Source organism: Poromitra crassiceps (genome assembly GCF_964638095.1).
Source record: "Poromitra crassiceps genome assembly, chromosome: 4".
NCBI lineage: Eukaryota > Metazoa > Chordata > Actinopteri > Beryciformes > Melamphaidae > Poromitra > Poromitra crassiceps.
In genome coordinates this window covers 42,067,993-42,080,492 of record NC_139626.1, presented here as the reverse complement: position 1 = coordinate 42,080,492, position 12,500 = coordinate 42,067,993, and the positions used below count along the sequence as shown (strand labels likewise).

The window sequence follows — 12,500 nt, the reverse complement described above, 5'->3', positions numbered from 1 at the left end:
TTCCCTCTCTCTCTCTCTCTCTCTCTCTCCCTCTCTCTCTCTCTCTCCCTCTCTCTCTCTTCTCTCTCTCTCTCCCTCTCTCTCTCTCTCTCTCTCTCTGCGTGTCTCTCAGGTATCTGGATGGTAACCACTTCACTCAGGTCCCTGTGGAACTCTCCAATTACCAGCACTTAACACTCATGTAAGTCTCGCCCCCCCCCCCCCCCCCCCCCACACATACACACACACACACACACACACACACACACACACACACACACACACACACACACACACACTCACATACATTCACACACATACACGCTCAGACGTCAATTCACATATCATGAAGATAGAGTTTCACGCCCGCACACGCACACATTTAATTGAAACGTGACTTGGCCAACAGTGTCCTCCCTGCTGCACGCCGCCTTTGAAAACTAACTGACTGGAGGTGTGTTCAGCGCTCTGTGTTGTATCACTCAAGTGCTTGTGTGTTTTTCTGCTCTGCTGTGGCCCTGATGTGGGCATAACTACCTGACTGTCTCTGATGTGGGCATAACTACCTGACTGTCTCTGATGTGGGCATAACTACCTGACTGTCTCTGATGTGGGCATAACTACCTGACTGTCTCTGATGTGGGCAGAACTATCTGACTGTCTCTGATGTGGACATAACTACCTGACTGTCTCTGATGTGGGCATAACTACCTGACTGTCTCTGATGTGGACATAACTACCTGACTGTCTCTGATGTGGGCATAACTACCTGACTGTCTCTGATGTGGGCAGAACTACCTGACTGTCTCTGATGTGGGCAGAACTACCTGACTGTCTCTGATGTGGGCATCACTACCTGACTGTCTCTGATGTGGGCAGAACTACCTGACTGTCTCTGATGTGGACATAACTACCTGACTGTCTCTGATGTGGGCATAACTACCTGACTGTCTCTGATGTGGGCATAACTACCTGACTGTCTCTGATGTGGGCAGAACTACCTGACTGTCTCTGATGTGGGCATAACTACCTGACTGTCTCTGATGTGGGCAGAACTACCTGACTGTCTCTGATGTGGGCATCACTACCTGACTGTCTCTGATGTGGGCATAACTACCTGACTGTCTCTGATGTGGGCATAACTACCTGACTGTCTCTGATGTGGGCATAACTACCTGACTGTCTCTGATGTGGACATAACTACCTGACTGTCTCTGATGTGGGCATAACTACCTGACTGTCTCTGATGTGGGCAGAACTACCTGACTGTCTCTGATGTGGGCAGAACTACCTGACTGTCTCTGATGTGGGCATCACTACCTGACTGTCTCTGATGTGGGCAGAACTACCTGACTGTCTCTGATGTGGACATAACTACCTGACTGTCTCTGATGTGGGCATAACTACCTGACTGTCTCTGATGTGGGCATAACTACCTGACTGTCTCTGATGTGGGCATCACTACCTGACTGTCTCTGATGTGGGCATAACTACCTGACTGTCTCTGATGTGGGCATAACTACCTGACTGTCTCTGATGTGGGCATCACTACCTGACTGTCTCTGATGTGGGCATAACTACCTGACTGTCTCTGATGTGGGCATAACTACCTGACTGTCTCTGATGTGGGCATAACTACCTGACTGTCTCTGATGTGGGCATAACTACCTGACTGTCTCTGATGTGGGCATAACTACCTGACTGTCTCTGATGTGGGCATAACTACCTGACTGTCTCTGATGTGGGCATAACTACCTGACTGTCTCTGATGTGGGCATAACTACCTGACTGTCTCTGATGTGGGCATAACTACCTGACTGTCTCTGATGTGGGCATAACTACCTGACTGTCTCTGATGTGGGCATAACTACCTGACTGTCTCTGATGTGGGCATAACTACCTGACTGTCTCTGATGTGGGCATAACTACCTGACTGTCTCTGATGTGGACATAACTACCTGACTGTCTCTGATGTGGACATAACTACCTGACTGTCTCTGATGTGGGCATAACTACCTGACTGTCTCTGATGTGGGCAGAACTACCTGACTGTCTCTGATGTGGACATAACTACCTGACTGTCTCTGATGTGGGCATAACTACCTGACTGTCTCTGATGTGGGCATAACTACCTGACTGTCTCTGATGTGGGCATAACTACCTGACTGTCTCTGATGTGGGCATAACTACCTGACTGTCTCTGATGTGGGCATAACTACCTGACTGTCTCTGATGTGGGCATAACTACCTGACTGTCTCTGATGTGGGCATCACTACCTGACTGTCTCTGATGTGGGCAGAGCTACCTGACTGTCTCTGATGTGGGCATAACTACCTGACTGTCTCTGATGTGGGCATAACTACCTGACTGTCTCTGATGTGGACATAACTACCTGACTGTCTCTGATGTGGACATAACTACCTGACTGTCTCTGATGTGGGCATAACTACCTGACTGTCTCTGATGTGGGCAGAACTACCTGACTGTCTCTGATGTGGACATAACTACCTGACTGTCTCTGATGTGGGCATAACTACCTGACTGTCTCTGATGTGGGCATAACTACCTGACTGTCTCTGATGTGGGCATAACTACCTGACTGTCTCTGATGTGGGCATAACTACCTGACTGTCTCTGATGTGGGCATAACTACCTGACTGTCTCTGATGTGGGCATAACTACCTGACTGTCTCTGATGTGGGCATCACTACCTGACTGTCTCTGATGTGGGCATAACTACCTGACTGTCTCTGATGTGGGCATAACTACCTGACTGTCTCTGATGTGGGCATAACTACCTGACTGTCTCTGATGTGGGCATAACTACCTGACTGTCTCTGATGTGGGCATCACTACCTGACTGTCTCTGATGTGGGCATCACTACCTGACTGTCTCTGATGTGGGCAGAGCTACCTGACTGTCTCTGATGTGGGCATAACTACCTGACTGTCTCTGATGTGGGCATCACTACCTGACTGTCTCTGATGTGGGCATAACTACCTGACTGTCTCTGATGTGGGCATAACTACCTGACTGTCTCTGATGTGGACATAACTACCTGACTGTCTCTGATGTGGACATAACTACCTGACTGTCTCTGATGTGGGCATCACTACCTGACTGTCTCTGATGTGGGCATAACTACCTGACTGTCTCTGATGTGGGCATAACTACCTGACTGTCTCTGATGTGGACATAACTACCTGACTGTCTCTGATGTGGACATAACTACCTGACTGTCTCTGATGTGGGCATAACTACCTGACTGTCTCTGATGTGGACATAACTACCTGACTGTCTCTGATGTGGGCAGAACTACCTGACTGTCTCTGATGTGGGCATCACTACCTGACTGTCTCTGATGTGGGCATAACTACCTGACTGTCTCTGATGTGGGCATAACTACCTGACTGTCTCTGATGTGGGCATAACTACCTGACTGTCTCTGATGTGGGCATCACTACCTGACTGTCTCTGATGTGGGCATCACTACCTGACTGTCTCTGATGTGGGCAGAGCTACCTGACTGTCTCTGATGTGGGCATAACTACCTGACTGTCTCTGATGTGGACATAACTACCTGACTGTCTCTGATGTGGGCATAACTACCTGACTGTCTCTGATGTGGGCATAACTACCTGACTGTCTCTGATGTGGGCATAACTACCTGACTGTCTCTGATGTGGACATAACTACCTGACTGTCTCTGATGTGGGCATAACTACCTGACTGTCTCTGATGTGGGCATAACTACCTGACTGTCTCTGATGTGGGCAGAGCTACCTGACTGTCTCTGATGTGGGCATAACTACCTGACTGTCTCTGATGTGGACATAACTACCTGACTGTCTCTGATGTGGGCATAACTACCTGACTGTCTCTGATGTGGGCATAACTACCTGACTGTCTCTGATGTGGGCATAACTACCTGACTGTCTCTGATGTGGGCATAACTACCTGACTGTCTCTGATGTGGGCATAACTACCTGACTGTCTCTGATGTGGACATAACTACCTGACTGTCTCTGATGTGGGCATAACTACCTGACTGTCTCTGATGTGGGCATAACTACCTGACTGTCTCTGATGTGGGCAGAGCTACCTGACTGTCTCTGATGTGGGCATAACTACCTGACTGTCTCTGATGTGGACATAACTACCTGACTGTCTCTGATGTGGGCATAACTACCTGACTGTCTCTGATGTGGGCAGAACTACCTGACTGTCTCTGATTTGGGCATCACTACCTGACTGTCTCTGATGTGGGCATAACTACCTGACTGTCTCTGATGTGGGCAGAACTACCTGACTGTCTCTGATGTGGGCATAACTACCTGACTGTCTCTGATGTGGACATAACTACCTGACTGTCTCTGATGTGGGCATAACTACCTGACTGTCTCTGATGTGGACATAACTACCTGACTGTCTCTGATGTGGGCATAACTACCTGACTGTCTCTGATGTGGGCATAACTACCTGACTGTCTCTGATGTGGGCATAACTACCTGACTGTCTCTGATGTGGGCATAACTACCTGACTGTCTCTGATGTGGACATAACTACCTGACTGTCTCTGATGTGGACATAACTACCTGACTGTCTCTGATGTGGGCATAACTACCTGACTGTCTCTGATGTGGGCAGAACTACCTGACTGTCTCTGATGTGGGCATCACTACCTGACTGTCTCTGATGTGGGCATAACTACCTGACTGTCTCTGATGTGGGCAGAACTACCTGACTGTCTCTGATGTGGACATAACTACCTGACTGTCTCTGATGTGGACATAACTACCTGACTGTCTCTGATGTGGGCATAACTACCTGACTGTCTCTGATGTGGGCATAACTACCTGACTGTCTCTGATGTGGGCAGAACTACCTGACTGTCTCTGATGTGGGCATCACTACCTGACTGTCTCTGATGTGGGCATAACTACCTGACTGTCTCTGATGTGGACATAACTACCTGACTGTCTCTGATGTGGGCATAACTACCTGACTGTCTCTGATGTGGACATAACTACCTGACTGTCTCTGATGTGGGCATAACTACCTGACTGTCTCTGATGTGGGCATCACTACCTGACTGTCTCTGATGTGGACATAACTACCTGACTGTCTCTGATGTGGACATAACTACCTGACTGTCTCTGATGTGGACATAACTACCTGACTGTCTCTGATGTGGGCATCACTACCTGACTGTCTCTGATGTGGGCATAACTACCTGACTGTCTCTGATGTGGACATAACTACCTGACTGTCTCTGATGTGGGCATAACTACCTGACTGTCTCTGATGTGGGCAGAACTACCTGACTGTCAACAAGAGCATCATGACCTGTATATAGACACATGCAGCCATCTTCAATTGACTCTGGGCCTTGACAGATGAAACAAAGAAACTTAATATACCTAAACTTCACTTAAACTTAACATAGGATCACGTAACAAATTCAAAGTCACGTCCTCCTGCGGGTTCCGCATACGCCCGTGATTTCAGCCGCCATTCATTTTTCCATAGACCTTTCGAAAAATCCTCATAAAAAGAGTTTTATGGGGTCAAAACAAGCGATTCAGCTATATTCAGAACCAGGAGAGACCATTGAACATTTCACTCAGAACAAAGAAAATAAAAGCAGACTTTTTTTTTTGTCTGAGTGAAATGTTCTATGGTGTCTCCTGATTCTGAGTATAGCTGAATCGCTTAGTTTGATCAAGTAAGGCTCTTTTTGTAAGGACTTTTCGAAATGTCTATGGACAAATGAATGGCGGATGAAATCCCATATGTCGTATGCAGAGGCGGGAAGAGGGCTGTTTCTAGGTGACTTTGACACTCTATAAAAATAAATGGTATATATATATATCATTAGTATCTCTAAAGCATAACAAAGTTTAGTTCTTTGGTATGGCAGCCAAAAAGGCCTTCAGCTCGGAGTACCAAATGAAGATTGCTGCCACTGTAGTCTCTGTGTTTGTGTGTGTTGACGTGTGCGCCTGTGTGTGCGTGTGTGTGTGTTTTATGTATCTGTGGTTTCCTTTTCAGTGATTTGAGTAACAACCAGATCAGCACGTTGTCCAACCACAGCCTCAGTAACATGTCCGAGCTGCTTACCTTGTGAGTCTGGCTTTACATCAGTCCCTGTTTGTGTGTGTGTGTGTGTGTGTGTGTGTGTGTGTGTGTGTGTGTGTGTGTGTGTGTGTGTGTGTGTGTGTGCGCGCGTGCGTGCGTGCGTGCGTGCGTGCGTGTGTGCGTGTGTGTGTGTGACTGTGTGTGTGTATGACTGTGTGTGTTTTTTTTGGAGGGGTGGGGCGGGAGGTGCCAGGGTCAGATCGGCAGATTTTTTTTTTTTTTGGCATAACAGTTTTTTTATTGAGTTGTATTATATTCCTAAATTAATAATACTGTCTCCCGTGGGCCACCGTAGATGATTTGTGGGGAGCCTATGACTGAGCAAAAAAAATCCCCTGTGTGTGCTGGCCAAGAAAAATGGAGGCGTTTTTTAATCAGAAAACAAGTGAGTGTGCAGCAGTAGAGCTGCAGTAGAAAACGGCACAGCAGCCTGGTGTAGAACAACATGTAACACCAGTAAGGCCATCATGCCAGTAAGGCCATCATGCCAGTAAGGCCATCCCGCCAGTAAGGCCATCATGCCAGTAAGGCCATCATGCCAGTAAGGCCATCATGCCAGTAAGGCCATCCCGCCAGTAAGGCCATCCCGCCAGTAAGGCCATCTAAGGCCATCATGCCAGTAAGGCCATCCCGCCAGTAAGGCCATCCCGCCAGTAAGGCCATCTAAGGCCATCATGCCAGTAAGGCCATCATGCCAGTAAGGCCATCCCGCCAGTAAGGCCATCCCGCCAGTAAGGCCATCATGCCAGTAAGGCCATCCCGCCAGTAAGGCCATCCCGCCAGTAAGGCCATCATGCCAGTAAGGCCATCCCGCCAGTAAGGCCATCTAAGGCCATCATGCCAGTAAGGCCATCATGCCAGTAAGGCCATCATGCCAGTAAGGCCATCCCGCCAGTAAGGCCATCCCGCCAGTAAGGCCATCATGCCAGTAAGGCCATCCCGCCAGTAAGGCCATCTAAGGCCATCATGCCAGTAAGGCCATCATGCCAGTAAGGCCATCCCGCCAGTAAGGCCATCCCGCCAGTAAGGCCATCTAAGGCCATCATGCCAGTAAGGCCATCCCGCCAGTAAGGCCATCTAAGGCCATCATGCCAGTAAGGCCATCATGCCAGTAAGGCCATCCCGCCAGTAAGGCCATCCCGCCAGTAAGGCCATCCCGCCAGTAAGGCCATCCCGCCAGTAAGGCCATCTAAGGCCATCATGCCAGTAAGGCCATCATGCCAGTAAGGCCATCATGCCAGTAAGGCCATCCCGCCAGTAAGGCCATCCCGCCAGTAAGGCCATCTAAGGCCATCATGCCAGTAAGGCCATCATGCCAGTAAGGCCATCCCGCCAGTAAGGCCATCTAAGGCCATCATGCCAGTAAGGCCATCCCACCAGTAAGGCCATCCCGCCAGTAAGGCCATCATGCCAGTAAGGCCATCATGCCAGTTATGCCATCATGCCAGTAAGGCCATCATGCCAGTAAGGCCATCCCGCCAGTAAGGCCATCATGCCAGTAAGGCCATCATGCCAGTAAGGCCATCATGCCAGTAAGGCCATCATGCCAGTAAGGCAAATTTCTTGTGTGTATGCAAATTCAGGTGTGTGTGTGTGTGTGTGTGTGTGTGTGTGTGTGTGTGTGTGTGTGTGTGTGTGTGTGCGCGTGTAGGCATGTACAGTACGTGTGTTTGTAGGCATGTACGTGTGTGATCAGGATGGGGACGGGTGTATGTGTTTGCGTGTGTTGAATTCCGTGTCTGTGTTTGCTCGACTGCTTCGCTCGACAGAACGTAAGGCGTAAACGTGACTGTGCTATGAAACACCTCGCTGTGTTTGAAGTCTTGGAGGAATCTTACCTGCGTGGTCGTTTTCTCTGCGCGCTAACGTGTGTGTGTGTGTGTGTGTGTGTGTGCGTGTGTGTGTGTGTGTGTGTGCGTAAAGCATCCTGAGCTACAACCGCCTGCGGTGCATCCCGGCGAGGGCGTTCGACGGGCTCAAGTCTCTCCGCCTGCTGTGAGTATCCATGCTGACACATTGGGGGCGGTGGAGCTGTGAAGTTCCACGCTCTTAACATTCCTTCCCGTTTCTACGTTTGAGCGCTCTGTTTCTCTTTTTTCTCTCACTCCCCCTGCTCCTCAGATCTCTCCATGGTAACGACATATCAGTGATACCGGAGGGAGCCTTCAAAGACCTAGGATCGCTCTCCCACCTGTGAGTAGCATGCACTCACACACACACACACACACACACGCACACACACACACACAAACACACACACACACACACACACATCACATCACCGTTCATGTCTTTTCCCTGATAGAAGTGTCTACCGTATCGCATCATAGAATTGCAAAAGGGAGAAAACATTATCATGACAAAAGAGCCTTTTCTCACGGCCCGAAAGCCAAAATGTCTTTTCAGTGAGGCTCGTCTGTCAAGGTATTGGTGCTGCCAAAAGCAGCAGAGCAACAAACGTGTCAGTGGCCCCTCCTCCTTCATCCTTTGTTAGAGTTGGATTGGGAGGAGATGAGGGCTTACAGCAGTATCCTGAGCCCACCCAGCCTATTCTCTGCAGCATTAAGAGCACATCCAAAGACATGCTGTTCAAATAGAAAGGGTGCGGTCACGATACCACAATTGGGGATCTACTGTAACCTTCCCCTCTTCAGCAATGTGTTTCTCCCTGTTCACTACAGCAACAGAATGGGCTTTTCTAGATTGTTTTCATTGCTACAATAATGCTACAGATGCTACGTGTAGCATTGTGACTATAGGGATGAAACGGTATCAACATTTTCATATCACGATTATAGGCACCAAAATGATCAGGGTTATCAGGGTTATCAGTGTTATCGCGGTATTGTTAAAGTGTGCTGAAAATTATGATGGACGGTATTTTATCGGGCTTTTCAAACGGGCGGCCCGTAATCAAACACCGTTTCAATGATAATTAAAACTCGAAGCGATAGTAATAACGTCAACTTTAATCGTCGATGATGTTAATCGTTTCATCCCTCATTGTAACATGAGGGAAGCATCACCACAGTAACTTTGAGACTGTAGTGTAATTATCATAAACACATTTTGAGTACCCTGCATTTTGCATTGTGAGCCACCGGGTCAGGTTTGCTTTATGCTGTAGGGCAGCACAAAGGGAGATTGCTTTACGGTACTGAACAGGAGCCAAACATGTAACTCCGCCCACTGTGTGGCTTTCACCAACCACAAGCCTTTACAGTCTGGTTAACCGCGGCAGACTCTTAGGAGAAACCTCGTCGCTGCATTATTATCCTGCATACCTGCTCCCCCGGCCACTGAACTGTGTTGTGTCGCCCCCTCCTGGCAGCGCTCTGGGTGCCAACCCTCTGTACTGTGACTGCCACATGCAGTGGCTGTCCGACTGGGTGAAGAGCGGCTACAAGGAGCCCGGCATCGCCCGCTGTGCCGGGCCCGGCGACATGACGGACAAACTGCTGCTCACCACGCCTTCCAAGAAGTTCACCTGCACAGGTATGCACACTAACAACGCAAATACACACTAGGTGTGGGTGTTAATGATATTCGTGACGATTATGACAAAACACTGCAAAATATTTTATTGTTAATTTCAAGAACATACAATTGCAACAAAATACCTGTTATAGTTTGACTTAACGGTTTGACTTCAAATATTCAGTAAAAAGTATCTTTAGTTTGTAAACAACAACAGTAACTCAGAGTGAGATTCAGATTCTGTATGAAATGTACGGGAGTCACTCCGCACCTACGATGTTGCGATGGCGGTAAATAAATGTCTGTAACCACCACAGTAACGTTTACTTCCGATCAATATGGCGGCTCCCATTGCCTGTATTTTCGGTTTACTTTACACCAATAACCGTAACGGTGGGACGTCAACAAGTCAGAATATTGCCAATATCGCGATATGATTTAAAAAAAATCATATTAAACATTATACCGTATTATTGTCAACGATACGATATGACACACCCCTAATACACACACACGTTACAGAAAAACAAGACCACAGTACACATACATACAGACATACGTATGTAGGTAGATTGACCAAAATGCACTTTCTTAAGTCCGACAAGACAAGCACATGCACTCCATACAAACAAGCAGACTATTCCTAGTATCATCCAATACACACACGTGCTGCGGACTCCTAGAGAGGGGACCACAAGTTGCCCGATGAGTTTGCATTTTACAATCCACAAATGTGTTTGTGAGCATGGTTTTGGCAGTATTATAACTCAGTATAACTCAGTATAACTCAGTATAACTCAGTATATAACTCAGTATAACTCAGTATATAACTCAGTATAACTCAGTATATAACTCAGTATAACTCAGTATATAACTCAGTATAACTCAGTATATCACAAGACGCTACTGACTGTTGACCCTAACGCTGTTACATCACATTCGTAGAGCTCAACAGTCACCTGACTTTCTGTGACGTTTCCGGCCCCGGAAGAGAGTTCCCCATTCATTTTCTCCATAGACATTTCGGAGGAGGGGGAGGGGGGAACGTATATAATGAGTTTTAAGGCTGGAACCAAGCCAACCCGTGACCTACTGAATCGCGAGTGACCGTAAAACATTTCAGTTGGAGCAAATAAATAAATAAAAATCTGATTTTTACCCCGTTATTGTTGTTATTATGGAGAGAATTAATGGGGAACTCTCTCTTCCGGGGCTGGAAACGTCACGGAAAGTCACGTGATTGTTGAGCTCTATTATGAGAATACATGACTGAAATCTATTTTTTTACCTAATCTAACTGACGCACTGTAGAAGTCCCCGGGCCTTGTGGTTTTCTGGTGCCAGGTAAAGTAGCCAATCACATCGCAGTACTACCTCCTCAGCCCCGTCTTCCCCAGCTCCTTGAGCCAATCCCAGCCCAGCCGCTCCTCATCCTTTGAACTTTGACCCTGCCCAGAATGCACCTCTCTTCTTCCCCGTCAGTCCCAGTGTTCTGACCTGCAGCGCTTGACCCGACTGTTGAAACTTGGTGTTCTGTCATGGAAATATGGGAATATGTGTGCAGTGTGTCTTCCATAATGTCCTGGTCCTGCAAAGAAAAGCTTGCATCTTTCTTTTTCACAGCCATTTTCGGGACTCCTGACTTTTTTTTCCTGAATTTTAAAAAGTAATGCATTTCTTTATTTCCAAAGCATTTGGAAAAGCCCATAAATCATAGATTTACTGCATTGTTTCCTCTCAATGTGAACATTTTGGCTATATATATAATTGATAATAACTGATATTAACATTGCAACACCGGACCGATGCCGATATGTTAAAAAATGACTAACATCTGCCGATACCGATATAATTGCCGATATATCGCGCATCCCTAATTAATACCATGACATTATACAATTTCGTGCAAGGGCATGCACGTGTGTTCCACCTATGTGGAGTCACACTCATGTTCAGTGACTTGGACTTGACTCAGACTCTGCAAAGGTGACTCGGACTTGGACTTGGACTCGAGATCTAGTGACTTGACAACACTGTATAGCAGTCAATGGGAAAATCCACCAGCTTCTATTCCTTTTTAGAGATGCAAGATTTTTGCAGGTCCTGACAATATGCTGATGTCTGATTGTGTGTAAACGTATACATTGTCTTACGCCTCTACCCCAGATGTTCTTATAAAAGTGTGTGTGTGTGTGTGTGTGTGTGTGTGTGTGTGTGTGTGTGTGTGTGTGTGTGCGTCCGTGCGTGTGTGTGTGTGTGTGTGTGTGCGTGCATGTGTGGGCATGTGCGCGTGTGTGTGTGTGTGTGCGTGCATGTGTGGGCATGTGCGCGTGTGTGTGTGTGTGTGTGTGTGTGTGTGTGTGATGCAGGTCCAGTGGATGTGAGTATCCAGGCTAAGTGTGACCCCTGCCTATCCAACCCCTGCAAGAATGACGGCACCTGCTCCACTGACCCTGTACAGTACTACCGCTGTACCTGCCCCTATGGGTTTAAGGTATGCACACACACACACACACACACACACACACACACACACTTCGTATATAAACCATCAGGTCCATACATTTGTGAATTTGTGGTTTTGGAAAAGCGAGAATGCCAATGACAAAGAGATAATGCGAAGCTTTCAAGAATAAATTGTTTCAAAAGCCATTTGTCTCTGAATTTGTGTGTCTGTGTGCGCGCACGCGCGTGTGTCTCCGTGTAGGGCCAGAACTGTGAGGAGCCCATCCATGCCTGTATCAGTAACCCCTGCCAGAACGCTGGCACTTGCCACCTCAAGGAGGGAGAGGATAGCAACTTTTGGTGAGAGACCCTTGACATTACACAAAACACACACACACACACACACACACACACACGGTCCACCCTATCATCATCAGCATATAAATGGGAGCTGGGGCT

At 47.7% G+C, this 12,500-nt stretch overlaps 1 protein-coding gene across 1 annotated transcript in view; it reads left to right on the top strand.

Annotated features, from left to right (window-relative positions):
- The window catches only part of slit2 (slit homolog 2), a 166,060-nt gene that overhangs the window by 123,927 nt on the left and 29,633 nt on the right, over positions 1-12,500 (top strand). Inside the window, 7 exon segments of the mRNA XM_083635700.1 lie at positions 113-181; positions 6,033-6,104; positions 8,043-8,114; positions 8,241-8,312; positions 9,451-9,614; positions 11,966-12,090; positions 12,304-12,401. Of these exon segments, the coding sequence (XP_083491826.1) occupies positions 113-181; positions 6,033-6,104; positions 8,043-8,114; positions 8,241-8,312; positions 9,451-9,614; positions 11,966-12,090; positions 12,304-12,401 (672 nt within the window).